Source organism: Herpailurus yagouaroundi, unplaced genomic scaffold (assembly GCF_014898765.1).
Source record: "Herpailurus yagouaroundi ecotype Mexico unplaced genomic scaffold, PumYag 160, whole genome shotgun sequence".
NCBI classification, from domain to species: domain Eukaryota; kingdom Metazoa; phylum Chordata; class Mammalia; order Carnivora; family Felidae; genus Herpailurus; species Herpailurus yagouaroundi.
In genome coordinates, this window is record NW_024412401.1 from 24,304,284 (window position 1) to 24,324,437 (window position 20,154).

The following is a 20,154-nucleotide window of genomic DNA, read 5'->3' on the forward strand; positions in this document are numbered from 1 at the left end:
TATCAGACCAGAGCTCCCATGAAGAAACATTCAGAGAAGTAGAATAAAATATAAAAATAGCTGTTCAAAGGCATAACAAAGCAACCAGGACATCTAGGACTTGAGCGGCAAGATGCTGGAGAGAAGAGAATGCTTTGAGCAGTGTCTGGCTTTCTTGGCTATTTCCTTGCTGATTTGTAAGTAGGAAGGCTAGCTGCAGGGAAACCACGCTCTGGGTCAGAGTTTTCAGCAGTTCCACAGGGAGAGGAAGACAAAAAACGGTAGTTCCGGGTTATCAGGATTGCAAGGCTTGTAGGCCCAAGGTCTTGGAGGAAAGGAAGTACAGAAAAGTGAGCCCAGTTTTCAGACTAGCATTTGCACTTGAAATATTTCATGGTAACTAAGCTGCATAAAGAAAGAGGCTGAGAAACCAAGAAGTGGCTACTGAGGGGTTTAGAAATTAAGCAGAAGTATTTGGAGTCTCACAGGATCAGGAAGACAAAAGTTGAAGCCCAGGGCCAGTAAACACCCTAGGATTTCAGCTAAGAACACTAAAGAACAAATACCATGAATAAGGGCAAACCAAAATAGACAAGGCCTTATAAAAACCAAAACCAAGCCTGGAATCCACTCAATTATTGATTGATTGGATTAAGGTGATCTTCCCCTAGTCTAACAGCCTTCTTAAAGAGAAATAAATCTCTGAAGAAAGATAACACATTCTGTAGCTGCTATATTTTTTTCATCTCCAATTAAATTAATTAAATCTAAAAGATACACCAGGAAATAGGACCAAATAATGGAAAAAGAAAAGGAAGGAAGGAAGGAAGGAAGGGAGGAAGGAAGGGAGGAAGGGAGGGAGGGAGGAAGGGAGGGAGGAAGGAAGGATGAACAGATGGGAGGAAAGGAGGCAAAAAGAGAGGAAGGGAATAAAGAAGAAAAGAATAAAGGAAATAAGAAAAATAGACAATAGAAACAGACCCACAGGTGATCCAAATCTTGATGTTATTAGACATGACTTTAAAATAGTAACATTTATGTGTTCAGGAAAATAGATTAAAAGATACAGAACATTATCAGAGAACTGGAAGCTATGAAAGAAAAAAAGAATAAAACAAAAAGTCTAAAAATGAAAGATATGACAACTGAAATTAAGAACTCAATAGATGGCTGAAGCAGGACATTATCAGAGCAGAAAGTAGGTTAGTGAACTGGAAGAAAGGTTCGTAGTAGTAAACAGTAATAAATATTCAGACTGAAACACAGAGAGGGAAAAGGGGTCGAGAATAAGAAAGGAACATAAGAGATATAGGGAATATTTTGAAAATGTCTAGCATGTGTATAATTGTCTTCTTGGAATATGAGGAAAGAGAGAATATTTAAAGGGATATTATGCTAGAATCTCTCCAAACACACATCAATCCACAGATTCATGAAGTTGTATTAACTTTGTGAACTACAATCAAGATAAACCCAAAGCAAACCTCATTTCAGTACAGCATAGTAAAACTGAAGACCAAGGCACAAAATCTTAAAAGCAGCTAGGGAAAAAAGATGCATTACCTTCAAAAGAGCAACAACACAACAGATGAACACAGGGGAGGGGAAGGCAAAATAAGATAAAAATAGAGAGGGAGGCAACAGACTCAAATACAGAGAATAAACTGAGGGTTGCTGTAGGGGAGGTGGGGGGGGGGATGAGTTAAATGGGTGATGGGCATTAGGGAGGGCATTTTTTGGGATGAGCACTGGGTGTCATATATAAGATATGAATCACTGGGTTCTACTCTTGAAGCCAAGATTACACTGTATGCAACTAACTTGAATTTAACAAAAAAGAAGAACTTCATAATGGAAAAAAAAAAGAGCAACAAAAAGTCAAGCAGCTGAGTTAATAGAAACAATGGAAGCCTGAAAACAAAGAAATCATCTTATAGTGGTGAGAGAAATCATGGACAATCTAGAATTCTACACCTCAAAATTAAAGGTGCAAGAAAGAAAATTTCAGACACCCAGAAACAGAGAGAATTTGTCTATGGCCAACCCACAGTAAAAGAAAGACCAAGAAGAGTTCTTCAGGTAGAAAGAAAATGATCATAAAAAGAACAGAACTGCAGGAAGGAATGAAAGGTAATAAAAAGTGCAAATATGTGAGTAGATTTAAACGAAAAATGACATCAGGGCCAAGAACATCCAGGAAAATCTTAAAGAAGAAGAACCAAGATGAAAGATTACACTACTGGGTATCAGGTCTTATTATAAAGTTTCAGTTATTAAGACAGTGGTATTGGTTAAAGGACATGCAAATGGACCAATAGTGAGAATGGAAAATCCAGGAACAGATCCACCATGCACACTACATATATGACAGAGTTGACACTCTAGCATGGCGGTGCTGGTGGTGAGGATGATGGACTTTTCAATAAATGGTCCTGAATCAACGGGTTATTAATATCAACAAAAAATGAATCTTGATCTTACCTCAGACCATGCATAAAATCAATTTCATGTGGATTCTACATCTAAACGTGAAAGGGAAAACAAAATTTCTAAAAGAGAAGATAGGAAAATGTTTTCATGAGTGTGGGTGGGCAAAGACACTTAAACAGAACACAAACATACTAATAATAGAGAAGACTAATAAACTAGACTACATTAAAATTAAAATAATAGAGAAGACTAATAAACTAGACTACATTAAAATTAAGACTAATAAACTAGACTACATTAAAATTAAGACTACAATAAACTAGACTACTACCAATATACATCATTAAGAGAGAAAAGGTAAGTTCAGGAATGGGAGAAGATATAAATAGTACATATAACCACCCAAGGATTCATGTGCGGAATATAAAAACAACTTCTACAAATCAGTAAGAAACAGATGGAGAATCCAAGTAGAAAAATGGGCAAAAGACTTGAACAGGAAATTTGTAAAAGAGGGTATCAAAATGACCAGTAAAGATATGGAAAGATACTCGACTTCATTAGTCATCAGAGAAATGTAAATTAAAACTCGAATGAGATACCTCTACACACCCACTAGATGGCTAAAATTAAAAAGCCGACAATACCAAATGTTGGTGAGCATGTGAACCAACTGGAACTCTCAATCACTGCTGGTGGGTGTGTAAACTGGTACAACCACTTTAGAAATCTGTTTGGCACGGTCTACTAAAGCTGAACATATGCATACCCTGTGACTCAGAAATTCCACCCTACATATGCACCCAATAGTAATTTGCACATAGATTCAACAAAATACATCAAATACCTAGAAATAAATCAAACACAGTATGTGCAAGAATTCTGTACAGAAAATTACAAAGCATTTCTGAGAGAAATTAAAGACATCCCAGGTAAAAGCAAGAATATACAAAATTCATGGATTGGAAGACTATATTATTAAGTCAATTTTTCCTAAATCAATCTACAAATTCAGTAAAATCCCAATCACAAGCCAGAGCAGATTTGTGTGTAGGTGTGTGTAAACTGACTCACTACTCCTTTCTCTGGCCCTGAGGCTGCTGTGCTAAAGGAGGAAGAGAACCACAATTTTCTGAACACCTATTGTGTGTTTGGGACTCTGCAAGATACTTTTCTTTGCTTCACTTTATCTAATTCTTATATCTTATAAAAGAGATATTGTTATCCCAATGTTGTAGATGAGAAACAATTTCAGAAAGGTCAAATGACTGGCTCAATGTCACTGTATCACTAGTGATCACTATCACTGTGTCATCTGATTCAGCTGTATATAAAAGAAAAAAAATTATCAGTGACTTGGGCATAGTTTTTTTTTTTCCTCATGTAAAAAAAATGTCCATGGGTAGGCAGTGCATGGTTGCTAGGGCAGCTCCACAGTGTAATCAGGGAGCCAGCTCCTATCTGTAGGCAACACCACCCGTGCTCGCTTTGGCAGCACATATACTAAAATTGTAGGCAACACCACCCTAGAATGAAGTTTCCTTCTCACAGTCACTTCTTGACCCAATGTGGCTTCTAGGTCTCTAGCCATCCCATCCATATCCAGCCAACACACAGGAGAAGGGAAGCACTCCCGTTAAAGGAGACTTTCAGAAGTCCCACGTAACACTTCTACTTATATTCCACTGGCCAGACTACAAGAGAAGCTGGGGAATGTCCCTTTTCAGCTAGGTGGCAACATTCCTACTTAAAAACCAGAGTTGTGTTACTGAGGTGGACGGGGGTTGTGGATGTTGGTATGGACAACTAACCATCTTTCAGAGTCTCCCAGTTGGGAAGTGGTGGCACCAAAAATCAAATCTAGCCAGTGCCCTATTCCTTAAGACCCTCCATAGGTTACTACACCCTTCCCCCCACAGCCTGTGTTCCTCTGCTACACTACCTGTCCCCCATCGAAGTGAATTCCTAGGGAAGCCAAAAGGAAGAGGAGCTTCTTGGGGAAGGTGGGAGGCAGAGGCAGCAGCACTGTGAAGGGTCACCTCCCTAGGGAGCATGCCTACTTTTCCATGGCCCCTTCCCTTCCTCCTCTCTAGAACCTAGAATTTGCCTAAAAGTTCCACGTTCTTTGTCAGGGAGCTCACACGGCAGTGATAATGAGATGGGTGAAGCTTTTTCTGGGTCACCAGCTCCAGTTGAGCACCCACTTGATTCGTGTTTCCTCCAGTTCTGCCATGTTGCGTCGACAGTCATGGGTGGTTGCAGAAGGTTCTTGCCGGAAAACATTACAAAACTCTTCCAAAGAATGAGCCTGTGCATTTGATGGGGGGTTGGGGCCACCTCTGAGGTCCCCAGGGATTCCAGGGCTCTGGGAACATTTCCATCTGGTGCTTTGGTCCAGCTCTGTGCCTCAGCAGGAGGACAGGAAACATGTCCAGAGAGGTTGAGCCATCACCGGAGAAACCTAACTAGAGTTTTAAATGCTCACACTGGAAACAAACCTAGTGGGACTTTGAAAAGTGAAAGCTGACAATGGAAATCATCGATGTCAAAGAGTCTTTAAGGGGGAGAAGAGTGGTAATGGGGAATCTCAGTGAGGAGAATAGGCCAGACAGTGGAGCCAAAGCAAGTGCCTAGAGACTGTCCTCACGAGGTTCTAGGAGACTGAGCTCCGGATGGGCTCAGGGAAGCACAAACATCTGCACTTGTCCCATCATTGGAAATTCCAGTAGGAGGAGAGTGATGAACGTGCTCTGGAGGCCCATGACCTTGTTTTTCTTCCTTCCAGAACTCTCCTGGATGCCAGTGAAAGAGTTGGGGATGTCCTGACACTGGCAACAGGTGTATGGAAGAGGGAACCTCAAAGAACATGTTCCAAGAGGGGCCACTGTTCTGTCTGATTCTGCAACTTTCTCTACTAGGAGTCACTTGGGGATTCCAAGATTTAACATTACAACCTGTCACACAGCTCACTGTAAGAACCCAGTACCATATTTACACAGAGCCAGAGAACTTAGCTGTGGAAGGACCCCTGCAGCTATTGGGTTCAAATCTCTCATTCTCAGTTGAGGAAACTGAGACTGGGGTGGGGGTGGGGTGACTAGCTATGGAGGCTGATTCATTGGTGAGAATGCCAGGATTTGTGCTAGATCTCCTGACCACCAGACCCACACTCTCCTGTTATGCCACCTGTGAGAGGTGCCCCACTGAGACAGAGAGGGCTGATTTGGGTGCATTCTGTTCGAAGCCCGTTGCAAGTCTAGGCAGAGAGCATGGCAGAAGGGAAGGAGCCCTGGGTAGGGAATGAGCAGTCCTGGCTTCAGGTCCGGGGGCTGTCCCTGACCTGCTGGGTGACTGTACCAATTTCCTGGGGCTGCCATAACAAATTTCCACCAACAGGGTGGCTTGAAACAACAGAAGTTGTTTCTCTTCCAGTTCTGGAGGCCAGGAGTCTGAAACTAAGGGTTGGTTCCCTCCAGAGGCTCTGCAGGAGAAAATGTTCCATGCATCTCTCCCAGATCCTGGCGGCTCCCAGCAATCCTTGGCACTCCTTTTCTTAAAGATGCATCATTCCAGTCTCTGCCTGCGCTGTCCCATGACCTTCTCCATGTGGCAAATCTCCCTCTGCCTTTCTCTTCTCAGGACATTCACCACTGGATTTAGGGTTTACCTGAATAGTCCAGGATGATCTCAAGATCCTTAAATCAATTACATCTGCAAAGATGTTTTTTCAAGTTAAGGTCACATTCACAGCTTCCAAGGGTTGGGACATGGACATACCTTTTTAGGGGCTGCAATTCAACCGACTACGAGGATCTTGGGTATGTCTCCTTAGCCTTTTCTGCCCCTTAGCTTCCCTAGTGAGAATGTCAAGAGCTCATTCACTTGGTTCTGCAAGTGTCTGCTTGTCTTCATGGACACTGATGGACCCCAATATCGGCATCAGCTCAGCAGCCTGTGTCAGGCTGACCACAGTCCCCAGCACTCACATATAACACAAATCCAAATTCAGGAACCATTCCCACCTCTCTAGACTTTCCTTTGACCATAGACTCTTGGAGGTTAGATGGGGAACTTGGCGGTGGTCAGACCACAAATAAGAATGTTTTATTCAACCACGGGCCCCACACCCCAAGGAGAGACGGTTCAACAAGAGCAAGCACGGAGGATGGGCTATAAGCACGGAAGGGGCTGGATCAACACAACCTGTTCAGGGCCGGGACCAGGGGGAGGCGAGCGAGGCGTAACATGGAAGAGGGAGCCAAATACCTCAATAATCAAGGCCAATGACATTTGAAGGCAGTATTTTTAAAAATCAAAACAAATGCAAAAAAAAAAAAATCCATGAGGAACATCAGAATTTTAAATACAGACAAGATCCAGTCTTGCCATTGTGTGACCTAAATCACTTAGCTCAACCTAATCCCAGTCCTGGGAATCTTATCTTCATTTAAAATATTGATGTTTTGTTCATCATGGATTTTTGTGTGTGTTAATTTTGAATTTTAAAAAATATTGCATTTTGATGAAAATACTTTTCATCTTGACTACTGAGGATTCAAGCATGGCTTTAAATTTTGCCCTTAGGTTCTGTGCTGGGCATGTGAATTCCAACTGGAGGGATTGGGGCTGTTTAGTTTGGGCAAGGGAAATCTCTGGGGACATGGTCACCACAAGCTGGACCTGTGGGGGTCCTGGGAGACCAGTGGAGAAAATTAAAGGAGAAGTAGCAATTCTTTGGCTACTGGAAGGATCTGAGAATCTGACAGGAGGCTGGTCTAGATGATCTGTAGGGGAGCCCTAAACCCTCTGCTTTCAAGAGGCAGATGCCCCAGGTTTTCCCGAATAATTTCAATCATCTTGTAACCTCAGGATAATGTAAGAAATGCTGTCTTAATTTTTTTTTTTAGTTTATTTAGTTTGAGAGAGAGAGAGAGAGCACATGCCAGGGAAGGGCAGAGAGAGAGAGAGGCAGAGAGAGAATCCCAAGAAGGCTCCATGTTGTCAGCACAGAGCCTAACTCAGGGTTTGAACCCATGAACCATGAGATCATGACCTGAGCCAAAACCAAGAGTTGTATGCTTAACCGACTGAGCCACCCCAGCACCTCAGAAATGCTGTCTCTTGCTTCAAACCTTAGAGACAGGGACTGGGTGTCCTGGAATTTTGGAAGCTCCCCATGCCAGGAGCCTGGCTCTGTTTTAATGGCACTAATTTCCTTCTGGGAGGCCTGTCAGTGAGTAACCCATACTGAGGGGTAAAGTGAACAGCCCCAGGAATAACCACAAAGTATTCCATTCCCAGGCACAGAGTTATGGGGGTGAGGTCAGCCTCCTCACTAGCTCCAAATAAAAATATTAAAATGAAAAAAATTAAAGTCAGTGACCTGGAAGATGCTGTTTTACAGTCAGAGCATTTCCCCCAAGACACCCCAAAAATGATCTTCCCAAAATGCATTACTGTGTACTGCTCACATTCGTGCATGGCTTACCCACCCTGCCACATCCATGCTGCTTAGAACGACATTCGAGGCCTTCTTGCGGTGTCTTATGACCCTTAAGCGCCCCAGCTTCACAGCCCTCGTGTGTAATCATTTCTGTCTTTGGTCTCCTAAGTCCTCAGTTCAGTTACTGTGCTGCCTGCTTGCATGGAATCCTTTGCTTAGTCTTTATATTTTCCTAATCTTATGTTATTTTGAGGTTGAGTCTAGAGTGTCCCCGGACTCAAGTCTCTGCTGATAAGCTACGAACTTTGACACCTTTAAAAATAACACTTGAAATAAAATGAGTTGTTTCTGTGCATTACTCAGCATCTCAAAAAACTTTCTATATGCTCATTGATTTTTGTATGAAAATATTTCTTCCAGCATTTTCTAGCTAGAGTGTTTTTCCAGCTTCCCTCAGGTGCCAGCATGATCTAAAGAGTTGTTTACAAAATGTGTCCTAATGATTTGCCATTTTTTTGAGAAATCAATAAATCATTCTTATAGAGTTGGCTCTGATTGAGATTAAATAATGGATAAAAAAATTTATATATAAACGATTTTATATACATGTGTATATATATAACTTTGCCGTGAAGTTTAATTCCTTCAGTGGAGCTGTGGTTGGGTGGAAAAATTAACAACCTGAGCTCAGAGAAGGCAGAAGAGAATTACACCCACTGTTGTTGTCAATTCTGGCTGGTGGTTAGAACTCAGAGACAGATGTTACTATAGTCATTCACCAGGCCCGCCATCACCTGATTCTTGATAACACCCTGATAGGTAATCACGGGGGAACTTCTGAAATACTCAGGAATGCCACATTACTGGCTCTCTCACAGCCCTCCAAGATAAACAGGGAGGGGTTAGTAATGCCTGTGGGAACATGTGGAGACCCTGTCCAAGGTCCTGCTCCCAGTTACGACAGCAATGAAGGGCCAGGCACCGTGTCGGCCACCGTACCATGTGCCATCAGAGGACAGTATTTTTACTGCTACTCTACAGATGAGGAAACAGTGGCTAGGAGAACCCAAGCTCAAGGTCACACAGCTAGTAAGTGGCAAAACTGGGGCTCAGGCCAGTCTGGCCGGTCTATGGCACATGTTTCCCAAAGTCTACTTGAGGGGGTCTGTCCTCCCCTCGAGGCTGACAGGAGCATCAGTGAGCCTGAGAAATGACATTGCAGGTCAGAGGTACATGGAGTGAAACTCTGGCAGAGTGTGAAAGGCAGACTGCCTGTAGTTGGTGCTATAAAAATCACAACTCTATCGCTTACATAAACACTGTGTTTTGTGCTTGCAAAGCACCCATACCTTATCTGATCCTCACAGTTCCTTAGAGGGGCATGCAGTGGATGGCTGGCTATCCCCATTTAACAGGCTCGGAGAGGCCAAGTGATTTGCTCAGAGTCCCACAGCAAAGGCTAGAATAAGAACTGGGTACTTTGTGCCAACATCATCAGACAAGATGATCAAAAGAGATGGGCCTGAGGACTGAAATGGGCAGACCGCGGCACTGACCTTTCCTGAGATGGTCTTGATCTGCTTGGAGCTCAGGGGCTCGAAGTCCACACCGATGTAGCCCTCCATGGCGGCAAGCAGATTCTTCCGGAGACAACGGGATGAGTTGGCTTCTGTGTGCACCTGCTCCCACCAGGAAGGCTCATACCAGCCTGGGATGATCCATTGGTATTTGCTACCATACATGTTCTCCTCATATGCCTGCAACAGATGGGTGGACCATGAAGGTACCAAGAGTCAAACATTTGTTCAAGGCTTTGTGCCCTGTGAGACAGGTGGAGAGGGCTCAGGCCTCCTCTTACCAGAGAATTTATTAATTTTTCTCCTTGTTATCTCTCAAGAGATCCAAGGTAGTTTACTGGAAACATATATAATAAAATAATAAACACTGAATAAAAATTTAAATATGAGGGCCTGGCCGAAGCCAGATGAGGACACTATAAGAAAACTATATAGACTGATATCCCTGTTGAATAGGGTTCCAAAAATTCTCAACAAAATATTAGTAAACTGAATTTGAGAACACATTAAAAAGACTATACACTATGACCAAGTGGCATTTATCCCTGGGATCCAAGGATGATGGTTCAGCATTCACAAATCAATAAATGTAATATGTCACCTTATTGGAACTAAAGATAAAAATTATATGATCATTGCAATAGATACTCTCTGTGCACTGTGATGAGCTGTGCACACTTTATTTACTTATTTATTTTTGTGAGAGAGAGAGAGAGGGAGGGAGCACAAGTTGGGGAGGGCCAGAGAGGGAGTGAATCCCACGCAGGCTCCGTATTACCAGTGCAGAGCCCGACGTGGGGCTTGAACTCATGGACTGTGAGACCATGACCTGAGCTGAAGTTGGAGGCTTAACTGACTGAGCCACCCAGGCACCCCTGACCTGTGCACACTTTAAAACATGAACCTTAAATAATCCTGCAGTTCATTCCTGGAGAGCCATGAACACGTTGGGAAACAACTGATGTCACACCCCTCTGTGTCTCTTGGCCTACAGCAGAGGCCAGGAGAATGTGACAAGAAGAGATTGATTGCTTTGGACTCCAGGAAGGTTCTGGTTGCCCTTCATTAGGGTCTCGATGCCAAGCCAGGGTCTGCCCACGGCAGGTGGGTCAGAGCCCCTAAGAGCATCTGTACATTGGAGAAAAGTTACTGTCAAGTCTGAGAGTTAGAGGAGTGCTCCTCCATTCCTCCTTCAGATGGAACTGAAGGCAACTCTTTGAACTCTCTTAACGCCTAAGAAAGCCCGTCCTGCAGTTCGGAACATCTCATTGGGGTACACGTGAATTAGAATGTTTGTTCCTTAACTCAGATCTCATCTCCACAGCCTCTGCTCATTGGTACAGTGAAGGCTCTGGAGAGTAAACCGAAATCACTTAATGAAAAAGCCTTTCAACTCCCTCAAAGCAGTGATCACATTGCCTTTTCTCCAGACTTCTCTGATGATATGGGACTTTCGCCTCCCCAATTCTAGATGATATACTTCTCATAATGAATCCTCAGATCATAGTCATTTCTCCAGCAGCTACATTATAAATGTTGCCCCCATCACAAGTGTAGAAAACATAGGCAGCCCTCATATCTCAATTATGTAATAAAATCCTGGCTCAACAAAGGCAGGCAGTCTCCTGGGTTTCCCTCTGATGAATGGGGTTTAGTCCCGAGAAACTTTCTTTTAAAGAAAAGATAATCCCAGATTCTGTCTGGAGGCTAGACTTTTGAACAAAAGGCTCCTCCTATTGATCCCAGGTCACTGTATTAATGGCAGAGTCTGTGAGACTTTACAACTCTCATCTTTTACTGAAAGGGAGGAACTCACATATCTTGAGCCCCTGTTACATGTTTGGCCAATTACACATATGATCTTATTTTATTTTCAAAACAACCTATGAGGTGGTATTATTATTTCTATCATACAGATGAAGAAATTCAGGCTCAGAGATTGAAGAATTTGCCCAAACACATACAGCTAAGTCAAGGGGACAAGATTCAAAGTCCACTTTTGAAAATTCCCCTCTTTTCTTAGCAAAATAGAGAAAACTTTTTGGGAGCTTTCTCACCCTTAAAAGGTGGAGGCAAAAAGATAGCCGCTCTTATTAGGAAGGTTAAAGAGGTTAAAGGTTAAAGAGGAGTCAACAGATGCAGAGCGAGGACGAGGGGAGCTCTACTCAGACACAGGCAGGTCTGCCTTCCTCTCTGAGGACAAAGACCTCGTGATAATTTAGAGGCAGCACAGAACAGGAAGTCAGGAGCCTCCCAGGGACCTGCCGTGACAGCTCTTTGACCTACCCTTGTCTCATTAGGAGCTGTTCCTTGCGAATGAATTTTCCAGAAAATAGAAGCTTAGTCCATCTGAAGGACGACACATCTTGTTTAGAACATGAGTCAGTCTGGAAGAAGATAAACGTTTTTCTACTGACCTTCTGTAACAAACAAAAAGGGAGACCACAGTCCAGCAGCACTAGATTCTCTGCCACACACCAGCTGGGTAACTCTGGTGCACGACTCCTTGGGTCTCAGTTTTCCTATCTATAGCCTGTGGAAGGCAAAGCCTATCTCATTGGGTTGGTGTAAGAACTACATGAGATAATACGTGTACCGTGTCCAGCCAGCACTACATTCAGGAACATTTTAGGAACTCTTTCTTGTTCCCTTCTCCTTTCTGTAACGCATAGCTTTATTTTGAACACCAGTCACTGTTGTGGGCTGGGCACAGTAATGCTGCTGGGTCTAGGGTGTCACTCTTCATGGCCATCCAGTCCCTGTCCTCTCGGAACTTGCTGGTTTTAAACTGCTATGGCTTGGAACAAGGGGCACCTGGGCTGTTAAACATATGCGCAGAACAAAAGTAAATAGGCTTTGAGTGAGGGTCTAAGAGGGTTTCCTGCAAGGTAGGTGGACTGGTTTAAATACACCATCCACCATCGAAAGCAACTGAGGGGAAGGCTCCAGTCCTCCATTCTGACATTTCTGTCTTCAGAAGGGCTGCGGTTGTTATGCTCGTGAGCTGGGAGTAGCTGCTGGTGTGCCAGTCTGTCTCCTTTGTCAAAGGGACAGTTTTTGTAGGGTGGGGTCCGCTCTTCCCTGGGTTCCCCAGTGCTCAGCACAGTGGCTGGTGTGCACAGGGCACCCGATAAGTGGTTGTGGAGTCACTAAAGGAACACCTTTCTGGTTTACACAGTCACCTCGGTTTTGACTTTCTCTGCCTTCGGTGGGAATGTGATCTCAGGACCTGTGGGCCACCAAAGAGCCCTGCCACGTGGCAACAGGCAGTCCTGAGCTCACCTTCTTCAGTCTCATGGACCGCTTTGGTTCTTACTGGCTGCAGACAGGTAACCATGATGTGAATTATTTTAAAAAATCCAATTTCCCCTTTTTATAATGTTTCCTTTTGCCTCCTCCCCTCCCCACGCAAGAAGGACATTTCCCTTTTCATATTACAGTTCACAAAAATGATAGTAATAAACCCTCACATTGGGAAGGCAGTTAACAGTTGGGATGATGGTCTCCCTTCCACGGCCTTATTTAGGCCTCTTGACAATCCTGTGAGACAGATGGGGCAGGGACTGCTGCTTCCATTTTAGAGGGGAGGCAGCAGCTGGGGACCAGAGGTGTAAAGTGACCTGCCTGAGGTCACACAGCTGGTGGGGCTAAAACCAGAACCCAGGCGTGAGTGTTAGAGAATTTAGAATAGACCCCCGAGGGGGGAGGGAGAAGACAAAAGTGACAAGACCTGCTCAAGCTGTGCTAAGCCCAAATGAACACTTTGCCACAGGGCTATAAATAGCTTTGCCGGAGTCTGCTCTTCCCCTGGTGGCAGTTCCAGGCTCAAGAACACAGCGACACGCTGCAAAGTTTGCAAAGCGGCATTTGGATGGCAGAGATACGGTTGTATCCATCTGATCTGCACTCCGACCCCGACACGGGCAGGAAGCCTTTTTTGGGGTGAGGAGTCGGGTAGGGAGTCTCTGCTCCGAGCAGCCCCTCCCTCTGTCACCCACCCATAAGAAGACACTGAGCAGACTCTCTTGGGGGATCTTCCAGACCTGCCAGAAGAATTGCTTCCTAACCAGATAAGGCTCCAAGCCCTGGAGGGCAGGTTCTGTCTGAGGGTCTGACACGCGGAATAAACAGCCAACAAAAAAGCTCTACGGAACTCCTCAACAAAGCCGCCTGCAGACCCTAAGATAAAGCCCATCTCAAAATACCCACCGTCCAATGAGAGGAAAGAGGAAAGTGGGACAAGAGGGTGGATGGTGTCCCATGCCATGTGGAAGGCAGGCAGCCTGGGGCTTCGGGTCAAGAGGCAGACAGCCCCTCGGTCTGTTCTGGAGCAGAAACAATGGCTGGAAATGCCACTCAGGAAAAGAATCCCAGTGCATGGCACGGAGAGAAATCACAGCCACGCTTCCACTTGGGTTTGGCTCAAAGCAGAACATGAGGTCTGTCTGCAGTTTTTGGAGAAGGGAGATGGCCAGCGACCACTGTGGCGTCTTCACGGATCATTTTTTATTAATTTATTTCTCCCGGAGTTATTACCCACCGTGTGCCAGCTGTCTGCAAGGCCCCGGGGATATGGAGAAGGGTGGCGGGGATAAAATCCAGTTTCCTCCCCCCAAAAGAGATTACATTCTCCAATACAGAGCATTATTTTCCTTTTCAAAACGGGCCATTTCTGGACCTCAGATGGTAATGTGCAGGGTTTTATGAGTAAAGGTTTACAAGTAAAACCTGACAAGCAAGGTTTTGAAGTAAAAGGCATTAAATTAATTTGCTCCATTTTTTCAGTTTTTCTCATTGTTCTTCCTTAGATTTTCATATGGAAAGACCCCTTGTTACCTTTACCTGGAGCACAGAGTGCTTAATACAATCTTGTAGAGACCATCTGATAGTAAACTCACCAGCCCAACAATGGTCTATTCCGTTCTCAGATGCCTGAGACTTTACATAGACAAACAAAAGAAGATTGCGGACATTTACTGAGGGCTCATCAGGCCCTGTGCCAAGTGTTTCCGCTCATCTAATCTTCACAACGATCCTATGAGACAGGTGCTTTATTATCCCCACTTTACAGATGAGAAAACTGAGGCTCCCAGAGTGTCAACAACAAGTCCAAATTCAGCGCCCAAGCAGAAGACCGACTCCTGAGCTCTAAACTCTGTCCAGGGTCTCCAGAAATGTCAGCCTCGTGGCCTTTCCCTCCTCCCTGGTAAATCGGGAGATGATCAGGCAGGTTCTCATTTTGTTCTTGAGCCTTCGGGGTAAAATAGCTCTGTGTGACCGTGGCTTCAGGTCACTGCTCTCTCCTCACTCCTGGTGTGTTTTCGGTTCCTGCCTCTCTCCTGAAAGGTGCACCAGGAGCTGAGTAGGATATCCCAGGCAGTGTCTCTCTAGCAGACAGCTGAGGGGCCACTTTCCTTGAGTGTGGACATAGCGCCTGAGGTCCCCTTGGCTCCTGGCAGTTATGCTTACACTGGCGACTCACAGCAGCCTTGAGGTCAACCAAGACCCCAAAGTCTCTTTTGTTCTAAATGCACAGTCAGTACTCCTCAGCTATGCCTCTACACCACCATGGACATAGGCAGCTTGATTTGTGCTAATGTCACCTTCTAGTAGTGCTATTAGATCTAATCTTCTTAGATTTAATCAAACATTCCATCCAGCCTGTTAGGGTTCTTTGCACCTTGGATCTGTCATCCAACATATTTCACAACTTCCAAAATTCCTACAAAGTCTGCTTTTTATAATCTCATTCAAGTTACTGACAAAAGATCAAAGAGAACAGAGGCCTAAGGCCCATCACAAGAGACTATACCTGGAATAGGCTCAGTCTACAAGGAAGAGCTTATTGGGGAGATAACGACTCACAGGACTGGGCTCCCATTCTGTTGCTTCTTCTCTGACCTGGGGCAGGGGACGGGAGCCAGGGTATCAAAACCCAAAGATTTAGTTTCTGTGCTAGAATTCGTGCAAGTACTTAGGTTAAAACATCATACGGAAAAAAAGATGATTAGATTGGGAATCAGGTGGGGTGCCTGGGTGGCTCAGTTGGTTGAGCGTCCGACTTCATGATCTCATAGTCCATGAGTTCAAGCCCTGCATCGGGCTCTGTGCTGACAGCTCAGAGCCTGGAACCTGCTTCGGATTCTGTCTCTGTCTCTCTCTCTGTCTCTCTCTCTCTCTCTCTCTCTGCCCCTCCCCTGCTTGTGCACTCTCTCTCAAATATAAATAAACATTAAAAAAAAGACTTTTAGATTGGGGGTCAGGTGAAGGGGATGGAGCCTTGGCTCTACCACAAACTGGGCCTCTATTCCCTCATCTGTAAAGTGGGATAATGATAGTTGTTTCACATGGTTATTGAGAAGATTAAATGAGATAAGGCATTAAAAAAAACGACTTTGTGTAGCCTATCACACACCAGACAATTGTAAAGAATTCAGGGGTAGGTACTGAACAGTTGAGAGATTATTCTAAACTTAGGCTCTGAGCCCTGTTCCAGGGCTGGGAGGGGGTCCGAGGCACCTCAGCCTCGAGGTCTGGTCTCTCAGCGGGAGAGGCTGTGCCATAGAGCAGGCCTCCATCAAGTGTGGGTGAGTAGATGGGCAGAGAATTAGCCGACAGGGCTTAGACCAGGAATTAGTCAGTAGGTTTGGTCAACTGAGGTCCCTAGTTCCTCCCAGGACTGTACTGTTCTGAGCCCCGGAGGCTTACTTAGCTCCCCGCAAAGAGCAAAGCACAGTGAAAATAACACTTCTGCTTCCAACAACCGCTTCCAGTCCTATATTCCGCTCAGACCAGGCAGTCAGAATGAGTCTGAGAAAAAGCTTCGTGAAACCCCCCCAAAGACACAGTGCCGTGAAAAAGTTTTACTTACACAACAGAACACTTTTGCTGCCATATTCTGGTCAAACTGGCCGAGGATGATCCTCACGTCATTGCCCTGCAGACAGAAGGACATGTAAGTGAAGCAGAGTGGATGACAGGCACACCAGGGGGCTTGAGGCCACGGGCATGGAACGTTCTTGCACCCCCTCTGCGGCCAAGAACTCTGCCCTCCCGTCCCACCCCAGCCTGGATTCTCTGGTCCTCTCTGGGGCCAGCTTCCCCTTGGCTCCTGGTGCCGCCCTCCCTGGCCTCAGGGACATGCCCTGCGACAAGTCTGCACAGGCTGGTGGCTCTGAGGGGTCTTGGCAGCATCCCTGATCTCCTTCCCCAAGGGCAGGCAAACCCTGCAGGGCACTGAGACAGCGTCTATTCTCCTTCCTCATACACGGAATATGACATCCAGGAAAACTGAAGCCAGAGGAGAGAAAGGAGCTTCAAGGTCCCTGGGGGAGTTGATGGCAGAAATAGGGCTGCAGCACCCCCCCACCCTCACTCCAGTATTTTAGACTTTTCTATACCTTCCTGGAACCCACGAAGCTTCCCAATTAAGAAGTGCCAGAGTCTCTTTGAGTTCTGAGCTTTGTTCAAATCTCAGCTCCAGCAACAAGCCTCAGGGTATCTCGGGCCACTCCTTTTTCCATCTTAGTCTTAACTTCCTCACCTGTAAAATGGGGATAATGCCAGGGCCTAATTCCAGGGTTGCTGGGAGAACTAAATGCGATGATCCTCAAACTGCTTCACACAGTTCCTGGCACATAGTGAGTGCCCAGTAAGTGCTAGCTAGTGTTGGGATTTTATAACCTCCTCCCAACCTGTCTTTAACTCCAAGAAAAACTTATATTTGAAAACTCTATAAATGGGATTGCACTTATTATCTCTGTGTGTATTGAGCAGCAGCTCCTGCGACTCATTTATTCATTCAACAAACAGTTACTGGGCGTTTGCCTGAGGCTCCGTCCTGGGTTAGGGTTGCCGTGTGGGACAGGGATCCAGGCAGGGCCCTGTTCTGTTGAGAACAGGTTAAAGGTGGATGTGGCAGGCAGCATCCAGCCCAGCCGGGCCCTGGCCCTCCGGCCTGCACCCCACCCCAGTCACTCCCTGCCCTCCACCCTGAGGCTCAGCCTTGCAGGTGGTGCTGCCTTCCCGCCTTGCATCCCATCCTCTCCAGCAGGCCTCAAGGCCCTTTGATGCATAAAGAAGAGAAACATGCCTTTAAAGATCAGTTTTTAGCATCTTTCAAAATTGGAAAGTGCTGACTGGGAGGCCATTTTACTCATCATGTACTTTAGCAAAATAAAAAAGGCTTGGATTCTAAAATCATCCTTCGTTTGCAAGCAAGAATGGAAAGAAGAGGGGGGAAAAAAAAAACCCTGCTCTGAAAGGACTTTAAAAGATCGTTAACAGAGCAGTTGAAGGAAGGCAAGCCTTTGTCATCACCATGTCTGCAAGGCTATAAAAAGTCCTAAGCTGCTTCCGTTCTATGGACATGCTCCCAGGCACACTGCAGGGTTTTTCTGCTTGTTTGTTGAAATCTTTTAGCCTTTTTTGCTGCTAATAGTATTCAGCCAGCCAGCCAGCAAACACTTATTGAGCATCTACTTTGTGCCAAGCTCTGTGTTGCTAAACATGGTATAGAAGAAATAGTTTATTGGATTTTAGAGGTAGAGAGACCTTAGTTCAAATCCCAGCTCCACCACTGACCAGCTGCGTGACTCTGAGTCTAAATCCCCTAGAGCCTCAATTCTCTCATTTTCAAAAGAGGGCTAATCCTACCTACGTTGCCAGGTGTCCGGAGGATGCATGCTAATGAAACCCACTCATTAGCTTCCATGATGCTTCCTCCTGGCTCATTCCTACCTCCTGGTCCTTCCTTCTCAGACTCTGAATCAGCTCATCATCTTTCTGCCAGTCCCTGACTGCTGGTGTTCCACACAGTTGTGCCCTTAGCTCTGTGCCCTCAGTACTCTCCTTGGGCAGCCTCATTCACGGCCCCAGCTGCAACTGCCCGCTGTGTGCTGTGGAGGCCCGACCACTCTCCCCAGCCCTGACCTTTCTCCAGCTGCCCGCTGGAGCCCTCCACTCGGATTCTCCCAAGTACCTCAAGTTCAGCACATCCCAAGCTGAACGCATCATCTTTCCCAAGGAGCCCTTTCCCCGTCCGGTGTTGTCCATCTTTGAGAACCGTGTCACCACCCTCCCACCCACCAGGTTCACTCGCCTCTATCTAACCAGGACCCGTTGGCTACCTGCTCACCAGTGCCACGTCAGCCCCGTCCCTGCAGCCCCACCCCGCTGGGTTGGCCACCGTCATTCCCAACTCATTGAACCACAACTGCCTCCTGGTTGAGTCCCCACCCTTAGTCCTGCCCCATCTACCCCGGTCTCCATAGAGCAAACAAAGGAATCATTCCAAAATTCAAATGTGGTCACATAAAACCTTTCCATGGCTCCCTGAGCTTTACAGGTCAGCTCTGAGCTCCGTAATAGAACATTCGAGATGATTTACCAGCCGATTACTGCTCACATCTCGTCTCAAATCGCACTGTTCTCCCCACTCTTCCAGGGTATCAGAATGAGCTGCCTGCGGTTGTCTACAACAGCTCTGCCATTCATGCGTTCATTCATTCGTCCATTTCCCCACCCCAGCCCCTTTCTTTCTGCAAGCTCATCCGTCTCAAATGCCCTTCCCCCTCCCCCCACTCCTTTGCCTGGAGAGCTGCTGCTCACCCTTCATGCTTTAGCTCAGGCACCTCTACTCCAAGAAGCCATCTTTGTCCCATTAGGCTTGGTGGTCATTTGCTCCTCTGTGGGCCCAGAGCACTCTGTGCTGCCCTCTGTCATGGCACAAGTCCACTTGCTTGTCTGTCTTCCCCACTGGACTGAGGGTAGCTTGATTCATCTCTGGGTCCCCAGCTGAGGGGGATGGGGCACGCCATATATATCAATAAAAATAGGTGTTGGATGCATGATTAAGTGGGTGAATGCTATCTGAGCTACCAAGCACAATGGCTGGCCTGCATTCCTTATTCAGTGACTGCTATGGTCACCACCGAACTAATATCCTGCTGGCCTAGGGCCTCAGCATGATCGGGTTCACCACATCTTCATGGTTGACCACCTGACCACCTACCTGCCAATAGATAAATAACCAGCTCTACCACTTATGGACCATTTAGTGTCTCTGTTGCCATGACAACCAAGTTGCATGGACCAGTTGGTTCTGTGCTCCTGGACTGTTAGTACTGGATGGAACCAAGGGATCACTGATCTAGTGAGCCCCTTCCTAGAGAGACAAAAGGCTTCCCCCAAGACTGCACGGCACCCTGCACCCACTGCTCTCACCTTGGTCACCCTCCGATGGTCAGAGAAAGATCCTAGCCAGAACCAGGTGGTGCCTACTGCAGGGAGCTTTTCACACCCACTCTGATCCTAGCTGGTAAGAGGTGGCAAGATGCTATAGTGCCTGGGAGGGACGAGCCAGCCCCCAGTGCAGCTGAAGCCTGGAATATCGGGGTGGGCAGTGGACAAAGGGAGATGCAAGTGGCCAGGGGTCCTTAGCAGGAGCCTTGAAAACAGTCGAAAGAGGTTGAAGGGCTTCTCAAAATGGGATATGTGTACTCCTGCAGCATGAGGACTTTTCTTGAGAATATGAAAAACACGGGTATACCTGGTTTTCCTTTCTAGAGTAGCAATTTATTGGAAGATGCAGGGCTGAGGGGAAACGTTTCAGCGTTCAGGAGTCTTAAAAATTTTTAACACATGCCTGCTCTCACAAAAGTTCTAGAATCACGCTGTTCGGTGTTACATAACTTGTATCTCTTCCTGAGAATCCGGAAAGTAGAA

The 20,154-nt window shown here is 45.9% G+C and overlaps 1 protein-coding gene across 1 annotated transcript in view; it reads right to left on the reverse strand.

The window, feature by feature from the left end:
- Nucleotides 1-20,154, reverse strand: part of GABBR2 (gamma-aminobutyric acid type B receptor subunit 2) — a 352,132-nt gene that overhangs the window by 146,630 nt on the left and 185,348 nt on the right. Inside the window, exons 5-6 of the mRNA XM_040481798.1 lie at nt 16,301-16,366; nt 9,409-9,609 (exon numbers count right to left, since the gene is read on the reverse strand). Of these exons, the coding sequence (XP_040337732.1) occupies nt 9,409-9,609; nt 16,301-16,366 (267 nt within the window). The remainder of the gene's footprint in view (nt 1-9,408; nt 9,610-16,300; nt 16,367-20,154) is intronic.